General features: G+C 37.8%; 1 protein-coding gene across 5 annotated transcripts in view; it reads right to left on the reverse strand.

Annotated features, from left to right (window-relative positions):
- PACRG (parkin coregulated) overlaps positions 1–21,021 on the reverse strand; it is a 242,204-nt gene that overhangs the window by 21,708 nt on the left and 199,475 nt on the right. For 2 of the 5 annotated variants that reach the window (XM_053937701.1, XM_053937699.1), the window contains one exon: positions 5,238–5,443. The exons of 1 other annotated variant lie outside the window; for it this stretch is intronic. In XM_053937701.1, the coding sequence (XP_053793676.1) occupies positions 5,289–5,443 (155 nt within the window). In that variant the 3' untranslated portion in view covers positions 5,238–5,288. Of the gene's footprint in view, positions 1–5,237; positions 5,444–18,307; positions 18,356–21,021 lie in introns of those variants that run through there. 2 more of the 5 variants (XM_053937696.1, XR_008429828.1) reach the window with 2 other exon arrangements.

A 21,021-nucleotide genomic window follows, 5' to 3' on the forward strand; every position in this document is an offset into this window, starting at 1 on the left:
CTCCCTTTCTTCCTATTACCTCTATGCATTAATCCACCTTGACCAAGGCAGAGCAAGGAGGCTCGGCTTTCACTTCTTTCAGTATTTGGAAAGCACTAGGATTAGTTCCCATTTCATCCCCTCGCACCTCACGCCCCCAGCAGCCAGGGTCATCAGACCATAGCAAATGCAGAAGGCTCTTGTGCATGGGTACCAGCAGCAGCAGAGAGAGCATGGTCCCAGAAATGTCCCTGGTGACAGCCTTGCCAACATGGCTGTGCCCTCAGCTTTCTCTTCCCTGAAGGTGCCCATTCTTCTGTAGCTTAAGGCTTTTGCTCTATGTGAGGGGCTCCGTTGGACAAAAAAACAAAACAAAAACAACAACAACAAAAAAAATCTCTCCTTTCTCCCTTGAGGAAGGGGACTCAGGGCACATTCCTGGTTGGAAAGTGCCATAGCAGGGTGGCCAGGATTAGGTGCTTCTGCTGCTAATGGGAAAGCCCAGAGAGGGAAGCAATGTCACCCACTCCTGACCACAGTGATCCTGTCCTGCTGCACACACAGCAAGAGCACAGGGGGTTGTGAGCTGGGGTTTGCAAGAGCTGCTCAATTCCCTCCTGAGTGACATTAGTAAAAAAATAAAGTATTTGTTGATTTGTGGCATCACAAATGGGGCATGAAGCACAAAGCTGACTCCCGACTCTGCAAGAAACATACTTTTTCCTCCCTGAGGCTGCAGTTTGCTGTCTCTGCTCAAATAGGCTTCCACCCACCTCACCAGAAGCCACCATGCACTGTCCAAGGAGGGGAGAGCTCCCAGCAAGGAGCCTCACAGCCATACCCAGGCTGGATTTACTAGGCAAGAACAAGAACAGCTAAGATATGCCCCACCACACACACTCCCCTTCCCTCCCCTCACATGCCGGAAGGATTATGGGGCCAGTGCAGGGAACTTCTTGTCCTGCCAGGGCATAAACCTTCCTTTCCCGGTCTCCAGGAGGCACAAAGCAGCTCTGAGAGGTTGCAAGCAGACAGGCTTTATATGGAGTTCCCACAAACATCACTGCTTTTATTTAAGGCAGAAAACACAGGATGTTACAGATGAGTGGAAAAATGTGATGTGCCCCACTGCCTGCAGAGCCCCTCAGACTGGAGAATGCTCTTCTGGAAGTCAGAGGGTCTCCAGACAGGATTAGGAAAGCATAGTGTCTGCTCTAACATCTTATTTTTGCCCTGCTTGGCTGCAGCTACACCTCCCTGCACCCCACATGCAAACACCCTCCCAGCTAGGGTCCCATACCTTCCCTCCCACTTACAACTTCCCACAGCCCTTTTGTATTTGACTCCTGGGAGGCTCTTTTCAAACTTTTTTGGCAGCTCCATCTCTTTGAAACACTGGAAAGCTACCAGTGAGAAGCCTGGCTCCGGCTCCCTGCCACCAGTGCTGGCAGCGTCTTGCTCCGTCCTCTGCCAGGCTCTGCCCCTCTGCAGCAGCCCAGAGGCAGCCCCAGCCACCCCTGCCCCTGCTCACCTTCACATGGACAACTCAAAGTGTTCAGTGGATCAATATCTTGTACCCTGACTGCTCCACAGCATTTGCCAGCATTTACAAAGTGCCAGAGTTCCCTCAACTCTGACACCTGTTACAGAGCTCCCTTACACAGCTTTGAGAAGGAATCATCAAAAATATTTTATTTTATGCTTGTTTTCATTATCATGCATGACAAAGGTAGCCATTTCCCCCCCTAATGTTACCACATGCTTTTTTCTTCTTCAAGCTAAAGAGTTGCCAGCCAACCTAAGACAATTATTAAGATAAACGGGAGATATTTCAAACAGGTAGTTTCAGAAAACCAGCACTTACAACTTAACTTCCCACACATTCATTCACTGGTGCTCCTTACCTTACCAGCATGGGAGAGCTAGAAAGCAGCAGAAGACCCCAGAGTAAGGCACAAAGCACACCACTTCCCTTAAGCCAAATTAGGCTTAATGCCTTGACACTTAATTTATACCCTTTGAAACACCTGGCCCAGAGTACCTGTTAATTGATTACAATTAAAAATTGTTGATTGGCTTGCCCCGAACATCAGTGACCACAATTGCATGATCTGGTCAAATGAGAGGCAGTTACAATTTCTTAACCATATTTTTTTTTTTTTCAGCATAATAAGACAGCTAAGCAGTGTATTGAATGACATACTATTACTTGTATGCTTAAGTACCTGAGTCCTTGATCTTGTGCTTTATAAAGTGCTCTGAGCTGTGCAGTAATTGCCTATAAATATGCTGCTGATCATGCTTAAAGGGACATTGTCAAGGTTGGAAAGCCTACAGTTCGACTTAGTAAAATTACATCTTAAAATAGTTTTATTCTTAGTGTTTTTAAATTACCAACCTGTGGGGTTTATCATGCTTCTTTTTATCAGTCCAGCTCCTAGAAATAATAAGGTTATGGGAGAATGTGTACTTTTAAATCAACGGACCAGACATAGGAACAGTATTGATGGAGGCTAATGTTCTCATCTTGAACATGCAAATAAAAGCACTTTTCTATAAAACTTATTTTTCCTGATGTGAATATGCATGACCTCAATTGCCCTTATGGTTTGCCAAAAGGCCACCCCTTGCTGAACCTATGTCTTGTGAAAGAAATCTTCAAGAAAGACTACAAGGCTGAGGGCATCAGGCCCAGGCAAGTCTGCAGCTTCACAAAGTACCCATTTTCCACGGTGTCTCTTTGACAGTCAGCAGTCTTGTCCTTGAGCTGAAGGGGAGGGGATGCAAAAAGAGGGGGCTGGGGAAAAGAATTACAAAGGCTGGTGAGGAGCCAGAAACTTCTCATCCCCGGCAGAGGTGTTGGGAATGCAGAGGGGTGATGGGATGGGGAAAACCCAGGGCGAGAGCCCTTTCCTGCACAGTCCCTTCTGCAAGTGGCTCTGTGGCTGGAGACCAGCATCAGGGGAACTGAAGCCAGCTATTGAGGAGCTTTTTGATCTCAGGCAAAGAGCAGTACTGGACTTTCTGTTAAGGAAAGAATACAAATAGCTGAGGAGTGAAAGGTGGCCTGGGAATTCTCCTTCTATGAAGGGCTTGGTTTATTTCCGAGCTGAATAACTCAGCTCCCTCTGAGCTGCAGTTTTCCAGCACAGTCTGTACTCATGGGAAACCTGCAATGCCACAGTTACCAAATCCATAGATGTCAGTCAATGAAAAAGTATGGCTCATTGGTGCCAGGGACAATGCAAGGCAAATGGAGAGAAGCTGTAAGCGAAGGCTGTGTGGATCCTGCCAGGGTGACTGTGTAGAAAGGCGTTTTTGGAAGAGGAGATGTAGCCTGTGCCCCCCTGCATTATCCAGCTAGCCTCTGTGCTGCAAGGTTTGAAGACAAAGCTCTGGAGTTTCCAGAGGCATGGGCCTACAGCCAGGCTTCACCTCTCTTTCTGCCCAGAAGGTGAAAGATTTGTCGATACCCTAGACATGATGCTGAGTCTTGGATGTACTTACCCATCACAGGTGTATGTTGGACACAGGACAGACCTTGTCTCAACTCTAGGGACTTGAGGGTAGCCCTGGAAAAATTGTGTAAAACAAAGCTCAGGAAAAACAAACAAAAAAAAAAAAAAAAAAAAACAAACAAACAAACAAAAAAAACCATAAAAACCAAACAGAAAAGAAATGCCTCTGGGGCTTGGGAAAAAGGCATACCTTCAGCAGCCATGCCTAAAACAGGGGCTGGTGAGTGCTTGTGGCTGGTGGCATCATTTGAAGGTGCAGCTTCTCAAAGAGGTGGGAAGAGTAAAAATCTTCTTAATTTTTTTTTCATTTACAGGAAAGAGAAGAAAGTAAAAGAAAATCCTCAGGCTGAAGATGCCACAGAAGTTCTAATGTCAATCTAATGACAGATATGGCTCAAAGTTCCAGCAGGTGGGAAGGTGCTCCCCCTACTTCCAGCAAGCATCCAAGAGAGCAGGGCAGAGTAGGGGCTGTGTCTCTCACCTGGGCAGACCTTGTAAGGTGTGAATATGGATATGGATAAAAAGTCTCATGTGTCTAACACCAAAGAGTGCATTTCAGGCTCTTAACAGTTACACTGAAACACTTGAAAGTGCAACTTGCATACATTTGAAGACCTCCAGAAAACAGAATAAAAACTAGATGAGCCCAAGTCTTTCAAAGTATTTTAAAAAATCTCATGCTTTTAGGCAAAGATAATATCTCTGGTTTGTTTTGAGCTGACTCAATAATTTTAAATGGTTGTCTTTGAGAATTTTAAGACTGGTTTTATTTTTTTTTGGTAGGTTTATTCCATAGAAATGCTTAAAAAGCAATAAAGTCAATCTCAATAGCTTTGCTTAAATTCATGACTATATCAGTTCTGTGTTATGGGTACACAGGGAGAAACTAACTGAGTAGGAATTTGTAAGGGATTCCTATGACAATAGTTATATTGCTTGCACACATACACACCATAATAATAACAACAGAAAAGCAATAGCAGCCTTGAAGTTACAAGAATACCAAGTGCCCTTTAAAAATGTACGTGTATATTCTCTGTTTATCCAGATTAACAGTGTTGCTAGGGGTTGATACTTTATGTATGCTGTATCTTCTGTCTGATTTATTCAAGTTTTTTTTTTGGGCTTCTTTTCTTCAAAACTGTACTTGTGCCTTATGTTCACCAAGAAGCAATCCAAGTTCCATGAGTAAACACCTGGAAGCTGAGAACAGGAGTGTGTAAGAAACCTGGATTAATTTAACAACAGTGCCTTATAATGGAAAATATAAATTTTCCTGCTGCAATTGGTATATACATTCAACAGTTTTATTGTATGTCAGTGCACATTATTCGGCACAGCTGCCAGAGAGGCATTGCTGAACTGGTGTTTCTCTTCCATGACAAACACCTATTAAGCAGTCAGCATAAACTCTTCTTGTTACAGCCTCTGACATCACCCTCAGGGCAAGCGGACACAGAACAGCGATTGCTGAATCGCGTATGAAAATTATAGTTTTATTGTCTACACAAGTGAAGGTTTAACTCAGATTCCTGTTCGAGTCAGCTCTGTTATAAAGGAGTGATTCTTTCAGGGAACAAACAAGCACAGTACACCATTGTAATCAAAGGAACAGACACTATTTATGTATTGGAAAACCTTGTTCACAATAGTGCTAACACTCCAATGCCCCAGAAGCCACTATTTTAGCAGCTGTAGAGAAGATAAAGCATGATTAACAAGATGCCATACAGAGTCAGATACAGTTTTTTTAGAGCACAGATGGAATCATCCCATTTAATATAATTCTGTTTACATGCACGACCAATAAGTGGGGATCATGTATTTAATGTTTATATAAGCATTTTCTCCACCGTAGCGTTCAAAGAGTTCCAGTGTCTCTTGGATGAGAACTCCAACATTTTCACGCTTCTGCTGGCTGTATTCTATCCCATCACCTAAATTAACTGGTTAATAAAAGAAAAAAAAAAAAAAAGAAAAAGAAAAAGGAAATAGTCATATTGAATTTTTTCTTACACTTCAAAATAACGACATAGAAAATTGTAATTGCTGGTCAATTGTAATAAAAATAAATGAAAATGAAAATAATCAAAATAAATACATTCTTATATAATATGAATATGGATTCTCTCTTTCACAGTCTATCTCTAAAAACATTACTTCTTTAACACTGCTTATTTGAGACAAAATTCTACTGCCAGATGCATAAGCACTTTTCTAAAAAAATAACTTCATCTAGACTTGTTATGGTTTGAAATCTCAAATAGGCATTAGTTTGGGATTGCTCCACATTAGTCATCATAGTCACACACTTATGTTTTTCCTGATAGAGGGAACATGGCTAAAAGAGATTTTTGGAGTATAACATGGAGTATAACATCATTCAATTTCAGCTTCCTGAAAATGTGTAAAATTAAGTCAGTGCAAAGGACAAATGATTGCAGTCCCCAGATACAGTAACATTTAGTGCTGCTTTCTCTAACATGGACTAGCAAGGGACACACACGCTCATACACACAGACCATAATTCTTTAAAAATCAGTGTGAATAACTGTGACAACAAAATAAGAACAATAAGAAATAACTTCACCTACAAAGTTGCTGAGAGATTTAAAGGAGGAAAATATTTTAAATTTGGTTTTAAAACAATATTTTGAAAAGTATCTGAAAAAGTATCTGAATGCATATTCCAAGACACGTATAAAATAATTTGGAAGGAGCAAAATGTACTCAGACCAGGTTTGGTGTAGTGGGGAGCTGTCACACTGCTGTAGGATAAGTCCACATGCAAGCAGCCAGGGGCCTCACTCTGGGCAGTGGTGACAATGTGCCCATGTTAACATCTCAAACAATCAGTGGCACTCTCACTCAGCCAGAGAAAGACGCATTTGTCAAGACAGTGCAGCTTCTCCGTCAGAGCTGGCCTTTCACATTTGAAACAGGGCAAACACAAAGGCAAGGGTAGATTTTGCCCTCACTGTTGCTTCTAGATCCCCAGGCTGATGCCATGTAGATGTACAACTGCACCAATCCTCATATCCTCTCCTAGATCTAAGCCCAAAGATCTGGATTTAAAGCTTGTGGCTTTGTTACCAGCAAAAACTGAAGAATCATGATCATGAAGAAACAGCTGGTGAACCTGGGCAAAAATCATCCTTTTGATGAATTTTTCTGTAAAATATCTGACTACTTACACACATTTATGTCACTTCACTTTTTATGAAATTGTTTTACAAATAGTGACGTGACATACGAGCACTGTGCTTCTTGAGTGGGAAGGAGGTAATTTATTTTTTATGATGATTACTTTTAAGCACACAAATATTTTCCAATACATTAACTGTTAATCTCACTGACATGAAAAGCCAGGGTTGTGACATCAAAATTTATTACAATGAATTTACTGTAATGTTATGAATAACAGATTATGAGAGTGCATAGAAAACACCAAGAACTATTAGAAAAAGGATTGACTTATAGAAAAATAGTGCAAAAAGAAAAGCACATCACAACTGGGTGCATTTTAGAATAAACATGGCTTGCTCTTGCAGAAGGCAACTGAGATAACTGTGCCTCATCACCTGTCTTGCATGTGCAGTGCAAGCCCTCCCCAGAACACCTGGAGGTATTTCTGATTTCACCAGTTTGAGCAAAGGAAACCCTGAACCTTGACCTAAGTCTTGGCAAATACATAAAGGAATTACTGACTTTCCAACCATATGTCTATTATCTGTAATTTTAAGCCTACACACATGCTCTGCTAATGAGCTTACACAGCCTTCATCATTCTTTCAAAGAAGTAGTAAAAAAAAATCAGCTGTCTGGAAGTAATGGTGATACATTTCTAAGGAAGTTGGGGGGAGGCCAATGAGAAGCCATGATAATGCTGGTAGCAGAGGTATTTTCCAGAAGTGCATGTTACAATCTTTATTATAGAACATAGTCTGTACAAAAAATTATGTCTTAGATGCTTGATTAAAAGCTACCTAAGAGTATGAGGCAATGATAAAGGAAAGAGTCTGCAAGGGAAGACTGAATGTGTGATGTGCAGACCGTCATTACAATTTTTTTCTTACAGACCACCTGTGTTTTATGAAGGTTTGCATCCTCAAGACAGCCATAATTCACACCAGTGTCATGACATAAGCTACAACCAACAATACTAGAAAGGTTATGTCAGCATCAATGTCACCTGGTAAGTACTAAAATGGCCGTCCTATCTATTTATGGGAATTAGCGAAGCTTTCATACAAAAATTATTATTATTAGCCCAAGAGGACAACATCCATTAAATGGGTGAGTCAGAATGATCTGCCCAATGCACCTATGGGTAAATATCTACTCATAATAATAATGATGATTATTTGGAAAACATAGCCATTGAAGTAAAGGGGTGTCAGTATGCCCTTCTCTGGTTTGACTGTTTCCAAGTTAGTTTGCCTGAGAAGCCAGCTTTGTCAGCCATAAAAATGTTGCATATGTAAAGTGTGAACATGGATCTGATTCAAACTCTTTATGAAGTTGTCCTTTGTGAGGAAGAATAAATCAAGATGAAAATGCTAGGAAGCACATTTGTCATATTTTTGACTCAAAGTGAAATGTCTGGCAAATTCAGCATGCACCAAGAACTCATTTCAGAACAAATGTTATTTCTATGTTTAGAAGAAATGCATTGAATGATTACTGAGAGATCTAGAGGATTACAATCAGGATCCCTGATGCCAGCCCTTCTTGGATCAAAAAGTTAGTTCCCAGTCTCCCAAATCATGCAGCAAAGGTTTTCTGGTGCTCAAAGTGAAGTGAAAGTCTTTGCACCTGTCAAGACCTGTGTTAGCTGATGAAATCAGCTGGCACACCAAGGCCAGGAGCGGCACTCCCTGCCCTGCCAATGCCAGCTGCTGTAGCCAAGGAAACCCTGCTCAGGCCCTCAGGGACTGAACTCAGCATTTGGCAGGGAACAGAGGAGGATTTGAATTTTGCTATAAAAGGTGGTTTGTATTTGAGTCTAGACATGCTTCTATTCATTATTTTGGATATTAAAGAAATTCTGGTGTTATTTGTATTCCATGTCATTTCATTTCAAAATTTCAATAGGGTAATGCCACAAATATAAAATATTATTGCTTTAAAGAAGGATGAGCAAGTTTTTCTCTATGCACTGATATGGCAGTTTTGGCATCCTGGAGTGGACAAGAAAGGTAATCCAACCCTTAGAGGTCACTCAGATCTATTCTGTACTCTAGACATTTGTTAGCACCTGAAAGTGTCCAAGACATTCTTTTATTTTATTAGATTTCACTTCAAGGCAGGCTGAATCTCATAAAGAGGAGTTTTTAATCTCCTAAATATGTTGCTTGTAAGTGTTTCACAGATACCAGATCTTGCTCCTGGTGGTGATTGTTCCAAAGGTTCTCCTTTACACAAACTAAAGGCAGGGTTTTTGATACACCTCTTGTTGCAGGGATGTCATAGATCTTGGGATATTAGATTTTCCACAAATGTTAAATATCTGAGGAATGCTTAGTATTGGAATAACATTTAAAAGAAATTTCTGAAGTGACTATGAAGACAGCCCCATGTTTACAGGACATTTTTAATCAAATTGTAACTCAAATGTAATTCCTTTTTCTTTACTGATGAAAGTGTTTCTTTACTGATTTTGTGTATATAGTCACACTTGTGTATTTCAGCTTGTCTTGGAACAAATGATTCTTAGCAGAAATTTTTGAAGTGCTACTAGTTAACAAAGAGCTCCGGTATAACAGTTTGGAGTGGGCTTTTTTTTTTTTTTCTTTTTTTTTTTTTTTGGGTACACAAAACAATAGAACTACTTGGAAAGATAGGCATCATTCCTTCCTTTTGAGTCTTGAAAAACAAAGATGCTGAAAGGTAAAATGACTTCCAAGTCTGTGCCGCACAAGTCATGGAAGGTATCAGCCACAAACCATGATTCTCAACTTTTATTGTTGACAATGAAAGTACTAATTCATGGTAAAATATAACTATGGTAAAAATCCATTTTAAGTGGCTCAGTTCACCCTAGTCAAACCAACACCTGTTTTTAGCAATTAGAATGACTACAGGAATGAAACATGCTAACCTGAATGTTACTTCAAAATAAAAAATCCCAGCTGTAATGTGATTGAGCCTGTCACATAAAAAAAAATGCAGTTAAGCAGTACAAATTAGCATTAAAACTTTCTGAGGAAAATTTCAGGGCTTTCTTTCCTTCTAGGAGTCATCACCAATACCAAGAAATAAATGGAAGCTGATTTCAGCTACAGACTGACATGCATCCATGTCAGGGGTCACATCATGTAAGTTCACTGCTCAGGCACAGTTCAGAGCTTAATTAAGCTTTCACAGTCTTCTTGTTAGGATAAATTTAATTGTCATAGAATGTGTTGGCTTCCTGACTGGAGTGGAAAATGAAAGCCCTGATGAGTCAGTGTGGGGAGAGAGGAAGGCTCCTTTGCACCACTCCTATCACTGTGACTCAGAACTCTGCTTTGAAATTGCCAGCTCCAGGAAGGATGAGGTAGTTCAGTCTCCCTATTCATTTAATTGAAAGTGTGTGAAAAGTCACAGGGTAAGAGTCTAAACCCCTCCTGTCTGCTAAGAAACAGTGGGACATTTCCAATTCATTTCACTCAGGGCAAGGAAGAGACACCAGGAGGTTCTGAGTTGTGGTTGTTAGGAACCCAGACAGAGAACCCCATGTTCCCGTTGTGAAGGCTCAGAGCAATGTGAACATCAGTTTTAAATGTTCTTTAGGAGAAGTCTAGATTATGTACACACAAAGTGCAAACTGGCCTCAAGTAGGCTGGTCCCAAAGCTAGAGTGCTGGAAAGAAGAGCACGTAGAGTACTTTCTGTTGGAAGGAACCTCTGGAGTCATCTGGTCCAAGTGCTCTGCTCTAAGTCAGCCTCATTTCCAAGGTTAGACCAGGTTGCTCAGGGTGGAATATCTGCAGTTGCTTAGCACAGAGTAATCCCAGAATGGGAAAGGGTGCAGAAATCCCCTTGGGTTGGCAAAGATTTTCACCAGACATTTCAAATGTGATGGAGGAGAGTGCTATTCCTTAAATATGAACATGTGTTTCATGAAGGAGGACTTGCTGGAGTTACAAATGTCATAGGGAGTATTATTATCTGTTTTGATACAAAATAAATCTAAACTTTTGGTCTAGTACAGATTACTACATATATAACACTGCCTTTGGAAGCTTAATCTTGTTTCAGGGAAAGAGGCACAAATTTGGCTGAAAAATTAATAAAATTTCATTAACACTCTGATTTGAAAGAAAGAAACATAATTTTAAACACTGAAATTAACACATATATTTCAAAGCACTTTAAAACATTAAAGCTGAATGTATTAATATAACCTAAGAAGGCCAAATCTTTGAATAAGCACAGACCTATTTTTTGACACTAACAACATTTGAGTTCCTTGTCTCTTGCTTTCTTTGGCTCTTCTATTTTTCATCACTAGTGTTGAGTGTTTATCACTTTACAATGTTACAGTACTGCAGAGATTGTAGAAGAATATTTCAATCCAAGAAGGCATGTATGCTTGGAATTTAAAAAGAATACTAATATAGAGACATTTCAGCTCATCATGTCTTAGAAAAGATTTTCTTAATTCTCATTCAAGGCATTTTGCTTTAGCATAAAATATAGATTCTTCCTATAGTTATCTTCCATATGCAGCCACCTTTTAGTTATTTCACAAATAAGCATTTATAGTAAAATGAAAGCACTGTTACTATAAATGCTATTCAGAAACTCAACAAGTCAGCAAGTAGAGGAAGTGCTGTGATTGGACAGGAAACATGGAAATGATGTTTTACTAATGATGTAAGCTTATTAGAGATAGCTGCAACTACTTGCAAATTGCTGGAATAAAAAAAAAAAAAAACAAAAAACAAGAATCAACAACCCAACAAAAATCTAAACCAAACAAACCAAAAAACCCAACTGAAAATGAGCCAACACAGCAGCTGTTATTGCAGTTTTTCCATTTCCAGGAAATGTTATCAGTATCACAAGTAATCCTTTCTAAGCCCAGGTTTTGGGATTTTTTTTTTTGCTCTTTGTTTTTTTTTAATAGAAGTACATGAATGAAAAAGGAATCACAGATTTTGTAACAAAATTTATTAGCAAACATATCAATGCAGTAAAAAATGAGCGAATATTTTTTCCTTTATAAGTATTTGAACTTCTCCAATTAATTCAGACTTTGAAGTTTGCCTATGTTAGTGCTACAGATCAATATCAAACAAAGTAGAGTTAAATAATCTTAGATAAATAGTATGCTCAACAGGGGAATGGAATTTGGAGGCTGATATCTCATTGGCCTTGGGACAACATTTACTATTGCAAAACAATATATTAGTCACAAATCATGCTTAACATGCAACAAGAGTTGCACCAGTTATGTGAATCTGATGTTCTGCCAGTTGTTTTAGATGCCTATAAAATAGTACAAAGTAAATAATATTTTTTTTGGTTGGAAATCATGTCTGTGTGTGCAAAATTTGCATAGCTTTGCTGGACTGATGTGAAATATGTTTGTTCATCCCATTAATTTTTCATCCAAATATAGCATAATTAATGCAAAAGGCATTAAAACCATGAAAAAACAAATCTTTGCATGTATGTGGAATAAACATAATTTATTTTTTAATGTAATTCAAAGTGACAAACCTGAAAGTCCTCAAGTGCTTCAAAGATCACTGAGTTCAATATGAAACACAATCCTAAACCAGCTAATTTGTGACATTGAGTTACACACATACTTAAATCCAAGATACTTAGCAATCCATCCTCTTTCCACTAATTGGAAGTTTTTTATTAATGCAAACAAAATGCTTTTAAGGGGGAACCCTATGTTTTTCTTCACAAGCAAAAAGCTCAGTAATCCATTACTTTGTGTTAATAACTGCTGCTATGTTTGTACACCTGCCACGTACTAATGGAATCGGTTGTGTCTAATTTTGCCATTCAAAATCATTACCATTTAAGGAGTCTATTCAGTCTATTTGCCCATCAAAAATTGCACAGAGAAGTAAATTATTTCAGTGACTACTTTCCTAACTTTGTGACAGAAGGGTGAGCCCTTTTTTTGTCAGGGAAGGTTTCACCTCATCATGAGGAAGAACTTCTTTCCATTGAGGCTCGCAGAGCGCTGGAACAGGCTGCCAAAGGATGCCATGGAGTCTCCCTGTCTGGAGACATTCCAAACCCACCTGGACACATTCCTGGGTCACCTGCTCTGGGTGACCCTGCCTTGGCAGGAGGGGTTGGACTATGTCATCCCCTTTCCAACCCTAACTATTCTGTGATTCTGTGGAATGCGACCATATAAAAATAGGGCAATGCATTAAAAATTTCTCATCAAAATAATGGGAGCAAGCAGTTAGATATGCCTATAGGTTGCTGATTATGCCTAAAGCTGCCACTTTTCTAGTTTCACTCTTCCCTAATTAAGCTAAATAAGCAAGAGCCTGAAGTCAACAGAGGGTGTTTTAGCAGTGATTTGAGAAAGGACAAGGAGATGAAAGCTATGAATGACTGTGTGGATTTGCCAAGATTTCTTTCATTGCTGTAGGACAAGGAGAGAATTTAAGCAGTTTAAAGGACAACAAGCACTGAAACTGGAACATGTTATTTTATTCTCAAGCCAGACATAAAGGAACATCCTGCTCCACAGGTATCAGTACTATAAGGATCAGGATATCTTCTGGTCTGTATATTTCTTATATATATATATATATATATATATATGTGTGTGTATATATATATGTAAATGAATTGGGTACTCTGATTACTCTTCCTTTGTTTTTCCAGTTGAATTAATTCATATTATAGATAAAAAATAGCCTTCCCATGATGTGAATTTGTTTTCTTTTTATGAAGGACATAAAAATAAATACTTATCAAAAGCTAGTTAACAGCTATACATTTTACATTAAGAAAAGCATAAATTTGAATTCATAACACCTTTTCAAGCAAACAGAAAAAAGCCAATTTTTATACAACTAAAATGTATTATAATGTGTAGTCTTAAAGGAATGCAAAACAGATAAAAAGAGAAAGAAAGAGAAAGGAAATTGTGTCCCCTAGGTGTGGTATTTCTGCAGATTCATGGCTTTTGAATTGAGTAAGTTGAAGACTTTTGAAAAAACTGTAGAAACTGCACATACACCACATTCAGACCGATTTTTTTTTTTTTTTTTAGCTTTAGGGATCTGAACTAAGTGTGAAAAAAGATAAGTGAATAACAAGTATTTCATTAGTGACTCTTAGTTGAAAAACACTCAATCCTCTTGTCTAAATTACACAAGTACCAGGTGAGAGAGGATATTTACATGTCAGTAACCTGACTTAGACCATTTATTAAGATTTTGTAGACTTGCACACTCTTGCAATAGACAGCAAAACCTTTTGTTTTGCCACTTATACAATGTTTATAAGATTACTTTCTTTACTATCTCATATTAAATCGTTTACTGTGCCACTAAAGATATCACAGACTCTAGGCTGTGTTTATTAAAATGTACTCCTAATGTTTTCACAAAGGGATCACAGTGTTATTAAAACACAAGCATTTTAGTGAGGCCTAAATACATTTGTTCGTAAAAATGAAGTAATTGCATACAGTAAGTGCGTATAAGAAAAATAGGATGGGAAATGATTAGCAGTCTTTTAAGGCAAAATTAGTGTTGAGATATGTTAAAATATTTTAAAAGAAAAATATTTTTAATATATTCCATATATTTATTTTATTACACTTTATTACTTTCCTTCATTGTTTTAAGAAAATGGAGATATTCCAGTAAAAACTATTAACTAAAGTTTATTTTTTCCATTCCAGATAGCATTTTTTTCTGATAAAAATAAAAAACAAAGGTCCTGGCAATAGGAGTAAGAATGAAGAATATATTTTTCTGATTTCCAGTGTTCGTGACACAATTTTATTATTGTCATGTATGAATATATAAATATATATTTATACATTCAAATATATAAATATAATACATATAAATTATATCTTATATTAATTTATATTTATATTTATTAACATATATTTGTATCTTTTAATATATAATAAATATATATAGGAAAAACTGCTGCTCTCTCTTGAATTGCTTAGACCTGAAGAATTGCAATCATCCAGAAACATATAAAGCCTTAAGGTTGTTGAAAAAAAGACCTTTAAACATCTGTTCTGGAACTACACATGGGAGTAAAAGTGGCTTTTCTGTGTACAAGGAGGATACATGACATGCTGAGCACTGTGATTTGGAACCTGGTTAACACTGATCATACAGGTGTCATAACAGTGACAACCTCCAACTGCTAACAATGCAGCACTTCTGGTTCATTTTGTAATACTTCTCTTAATATCCTTCCACTTCATTACAAAAGCAGTGAACCTAAACAGTCATGCTTAAAAAAAGAAAAATACCTTTGCTTCTCAGGTGAATTTGTAGTTGCTTGTCCTAAACTGCTGCACATATCATGTATCTATAGGCAGTGAAGTAGTTACAGTAATCTCATCTCCTCTGCAGTGGTCATTTGAGTATTTGCTATCCTGATTTGCTGCCACTTTAAAGCACAAGAGTTTTTTGTCATTTATCATTCTCCAGCCAATCCTGGAAAATATGACCATTTTTGTCTCTCTAACATTGCTAAAGCATGCTATGTCTTGTAGCCACAATCTTAATTCCCTATTCATCATTCATTCATGTTAGAGTCCTTCCAGCGCTGGTGCCTGACAAGCCTACAGCTGCTCAGCCTCCAAAGGAAAACAGCTCATACACACACACACACACATGCACGTCAGGTCAGCGAGGAGAGACAAGAGAAGAGGCAAGTGATATGGCTGAATGCTCTTGGTCAGCTCAGGCTGGCCTAGAGCTTTAAAACAGCCAAGAAAACAGCTCTATAGCACAGCAGAGCACAATGTGTTTGAATATTTGAAGTTTGCTTTTTCATGTATTATAATGAAGCGCAAAAGTAAAAAAGCTGTCAAGAAAATTCTTCCATGGCAACTTAAATATGCTTTCTCACACTTGGGTGATCTGAGAGTACATGCACACATTGTAATCAGCTTTACATTAATAACAATGAAATGTCCATTCCTATGAAGGAAATTCATTAAGTGGGTTTTTAGATAAATTTGGGACACCTTGCAAAGATAACCTGGAAGTCAGTGTGACTAATATCTAAGTGGGAAATATTTCAAGAGTGATATTCTCTTGAAGTTTTCCTGAAATGCTTATTGCTCAGTGGATAGGGACAGCCTTCAGAGGAAAAGAAGTAACATCTCATAAAATTCCTTTATAGTTTTTCTCCAGCAGACCACAGATGGCTGTTTCATCTTCTATGTTGTTTAATGCTAATGGCTGCAGTGAGTTTACAGGTCTCTGACCCAACTCTGCAGCTGCACTGCTGCTGACTTGGTACCCATGGAAGCAGTACCTCAAGATTAAGAGAAAATTCTGCATCAGAAAAATATCACTGAGCATTTTTGGACAACAGCAGCTAGAGCAGAATGGTGATTTTGAAGAAAACAGTGATGTTATTTTAAGGAAAAAGAATAACATACATTAGTCTCAATAAAATCATATGAGGAAAATTCATGAGTCACCAAGAAATGTCATCACTGGATGGTGGTATCTGGAAAGGTCCTCCTGAATTACTTGTCCTAACATGGCCAAAGTTTATTGGGTGCTTGACTGATAAGCAAAATCGACATTTCTTGTCCCAGGGAGAAGAATGTGGACATGGGAGAAGTATAAGACAAACAAATGCTTAAAGTGGAGGAAGGGAAGCCAAGGACATTCCTTTGGCTAGTTAATTTTCTGAAGTATGCTTCATAAAGGTTCTAACTATAAGAATACATGCATTATGGTTTAGCATAATAATTCCACAGTGTAACTAGAACTATCCCATTGGATGCCAATTAACATGTTATATCTGAGCCTGTTGACTTTCTGCTGTAATTCTGTAGCAAAACGTGGTGAAAGGGTAGATAGGCTTATCTGCACATCTGTTACTAGAACCAAGTATCTTTGCTTTACAGTTATGAGTACGAATCTTACTTACCTACTTACTTACTCCCAAGTCTGCTTGGGAAATTATTAGAATGGAATGTCAACTGTATTAACACAAGCACAGGGCTCTTACAGGAAGGTGTGTATCAGCTAAAGAATTGACTTCATAAGATAGAGGAGGTGAACTGAAGCTGTTACCAGTCTGTGAGAAGAGAGGTACCAACAGCCTCCCAGCGCTTGAGACCTCTTCTCTTCTACTGTCCTCTTTTCATTTAATTGTATAGATTAAAAAAAAAAACAAAAACAAACAAAAAAAAAAAAAAAAAAAAAAACCAAAAAAAAAAAAAAACCCAAAAAAAAACCCAGAAGTGTAACCCAGAAATGTATTGCTGGTTTTGTAATATCCTCATTTTACATAGGCATAAGCTTTCCTCTCTACCTAATATCAAAAAATGCAGAAAAGTCAGTAAGTTCAGGCATGCTTGTTATCAGATCTAGTGCCTCAGCCATCTGCCTCAACAGTTCCTGAAACTGCTGATAGTTGTCTGGCAGAGATTATAACCACTGTCACTGAGTCCTGAGAAGATATTGAAGAAGTCAGGCTAATATTTATTATTATATCTTTGCCCTTGTAATCTATCTCTATCTAGCAGCTCAGAATGGCTTAAACTGGGGTTATGGTTCTAGTTCTGTAGGGGAAATGGCACAAGAAGATACAAACTTGATTTTATAGGAGAGGAACAATAATAGCACTCACAATTTTCAGCTAACAGACTGACTTAACTTCACACATTCACAGAAGACAACTGTGAAAACAGGCAGAATTAGACACAGGGCAGAAGACAACGCTGTGGTATAAATCTTTTACAGCCAGAACAGAAATTTAGACCACGTCAGGAATTGCAACACTTAATACCTGTGGGCTCTGCAGGAGACTCGGTAGGGCTGCATTAAATTTACCTCTCAGCATACAGTAGCAGTTGGATTCCCAAGAGCAATGTTCAAGTGAGTGAAGGGCTGATCAGTGAGTCTCACAGAGGTAACCAGTGGGGAACAAGGAGCAGAAGACTTTTTCTCTGAGACTTAAATATTTGCATTTGGCCTGGAGCTACAGCCCAGGAGCTTTCCTGGGTAGATAGCTATTGCCATTCCTTCTGGGTGAGACCAAATGATTCCTTTAAAAGCAAGTTTTGTCAGGAAACTCTAGTGATGCCTGTTTCCCATGGATGTGTGCTGATTTCGCACTACACCTCTTTACAACCACAACTTGTTTCCCACGAGTTCTACCAGCTAATAGAGGATATGAGCTAAGGCAAGTTTTGACACCTTGTATCTCTTGCATACCCTACCGACAGTTCTCTCACCAGGACATGAATTTGAATCCCTTCCTCCTACCCAGACGCTCATTTTTCCAGAAGCTCTGTCCCTTTTTCAGTTTGACTGAATTTGGACAATGAGTTTAAAAGTTATGTGAGTTGAGGGGGCGGGTGGGAAAGATTTACAGAAAAGAATAACCTTATGGCCCATTAAGCCTGGTGTTTTTAAGGCAGGCAAAAAAAAAAAAAAAAAAAAAAAAAAAAAAAAAAAAAAGCAAGGGCAGAAATGACTGCCTTAGTTTTTATAGTTTGAAAACTTAGTGATGAAGCACCCTTCCAGGAAGCACGAAACAAGCCCAGACTATGTGGTTTCAAATCTGCATCGTTCATGATCAGGGAGATTTCACCTAATTATCAAATTATTTACTCACAGAGAAAGGCTCTTGTGACCTCTGCCTTATGACGTGGCAAGGAAGCAGCTGTGGAGACAGACCTATTGTTAGACTATGAACTTGTGCCAATATTTCAGAGAAACACAAAGTTTAGCACCTGAATCCAATTTTCAGCAGCTACCTGAGTGGGTCGATCCTGAGCCTTTAGCAGTTCCCAAATGAAGGCTGCAGTGAATCAGAACATCTGTACATGAAGCTAGATATTTAAATGTCTAAATACATATTTACATGAATACACTCTACAGTGCCAATTTTTAAGTGTTTTGACTTGAACTAACTTCCTAACAGATGGTTATTCTGAATCTATTTTCATTTATTTATGGCTGTTTATGTTTTTACATTTATAATAAATGATCCAAAGCTTATTCCTTGTCTATTTATTTATATTTTAATAACAGTTAAAGATATTGTTGTAGTGCACAATTTATAGAAATTATATAAAGATGGTCTTTCTGTGTTGTACTTACATGAGATCCCTCTGAATATTCAAGGAAAAACTTCTATGACCGTAAGACAAAGTGAACAAGCATAAATGAGATGTTAGAATCATCTATACTATTGTAAGCTAAGTGAGATATTGCCATAAAATAAACATCCCCAAAATATATGAAATCAAAAAAGAGGACAAAATACAGGAAGATAAAGAAAATATTTAAGTACATATATGAAAAGCTTTGGAAAGCAGAATTCAACAAAATTCATGCAAATTTTCCCAATAAGATAAAGCTTGTGCTATATAAAATGCTGGGTTTGGTATCATAAGCAGATATAGGCCTGACTCAGGAAACTGTCATAAAAATGTGTAAGTGATTGCAAAATCAGGACTAAAGAGTGTTTATTCATATCAAAGCATTTCCTAACTAATGAAACAAGCATATACAAAGTGTTAAGAAATGAAGGGTATAATACTGCTGCCAGCAATAGCCGTGCCTCACCATGTAAATCAATGAGTTTCAGAAAAGTAAATGAGAGAGGGAGTTAGCTTTTCTCTGCCCACTACAGTGATTATTAGCTTATTTTCAATAAGAAAAGTACTAGCTATGTTGTTATTTTGTAGTTTTTTTCACATTATCAATAGCACCAGAAAACAACAGCTATCCATTACACCTCTAAAAGCAAAAGGCACATGTGACCATGAAACATTGTGAGACTTCAGTAAAAAATGTCATGAGAAAGAAAATTCCTCAACTTTGAAGTTGTATTTGTTTATATGTAAGTTTTAATATCCAGGGAAAGCAAAGCTTCCTGTAATCATTTTCTTACATTACTATGACATTCATTTTTAATGCATGGTTTTAACTACAATTTTCTAAAGAAGGTTCAGAAGATATTAGAGTTGTCAACTTTGATTATACAACTTTACACACACTGTAACACCACTGCATTTGTATCAAGAAATCAGGTCTGGAAGGAAAGACAAGGAAATTTTCCCACTGAATGATAAAGTTGCTTTATTTCCATAAGCCAAATAAATTTTTCAGGAAACATAAACTCAAAAAATTATTGATGTAGAACAGTTTTTATCACATCAGCTGCAGAACTCCACTGGGGAAAACAGAAAGAAGAAGCCCTTAGGCCACATTTTGTGTGACCTAATTCTTTCAAGGGTATGTTTCTGCAAATTTTTAGGAAGTGACAATACAAATGAACAACAGTTCCCACTGTGATGTTTTCATGGAATTTCTGCATAACCTCCAAACAGCAGACTTTGCACCAATACTAGAGTACATAGTTTTGTTGTAGAGCTTAATTACTTTCGGATGTAAATGAGCAGAAAAACAATTATCACACACCCAGCAGAAGAAATGGTTATGCTTCTATAAATTTCTGGTATTCTACTGCTGTGATTGTCAATTTAAAGTTTCAGTCTCTGTGCTGCTGCCAGTTAATGATTAGTCTACTACATTTTGGTGAAATTGCACTCCAGTCAAGGGAAATGAAGTAAAAAGACGAGGGAAAAAAGAAACTAATATTGTTGAAGTCTAATTAGAGTAGCAGGGCCAGTGCTGGACTTAGCTGTGATGAGGTTGACTTTCTATTAAACTCAATACACTGAATTCTCTGAGAGCAAGATCAAATGCCATGATTTCATTTTCATGGGTGATGTGTTAATAGGAGTGAGATTAACTTCTTCCTCATGTAGTGTTTTTTTTACATTAATGCAAATCAGAATGCAATCATTCTTCCCTTTGCAAGTATAGTTCTGGAATCTGCTACTTTACTTTCATAAGGATTAGTGCCATGCAGCTTATTTTGAAGGAAATCACATTGCTTTAACAAAGAAAAAAAAATCATTCTATTGACTTCAGCATCGTCAGCAATGTCTTCCAGAAATACATTTTAAGAGCTTCCTATGTCAGACAACGATTCCTTACTTATATGGTTTTAACTCACGCTGCTTTGTTTCTAAATGAGTACTTGCAGCAAATGAATGTGCTTTAATTTAGCAACTTAAGTTTTCAATTTAAACAACTAAAGATCGCATTTGAGCCATAATTGATAAAAAGTGCTAATAAAATGCTTTTAAAATTAATGTAATTGGATTTTATCTCAAAATAGTGATCCCTCTCCAAAATACCCCCCAAAGCCCAGAAAATTGCAAGCCAAACCCTCTCCCCCAACCAATGCCCTGATATTAAACTCTGTATTTCTTCCCTATATTATTTCACTTCTCCGTTAAAAATGTTAATGGG

This window comes from Vidua chalybeata, chromosome 3, assembly GCF_026979565.1.
Source record: "Vidua chalybeata isolate OUT-0048 chromosome 3, bVidCha1 merged haplotype, whole genome shotgun sequence".
Lineage (NCBI taxonomy): Eukaryota > Metazoa > Chordata > Aves > Passeriformes > Viduidae > Vidua > Vidua chalybeata.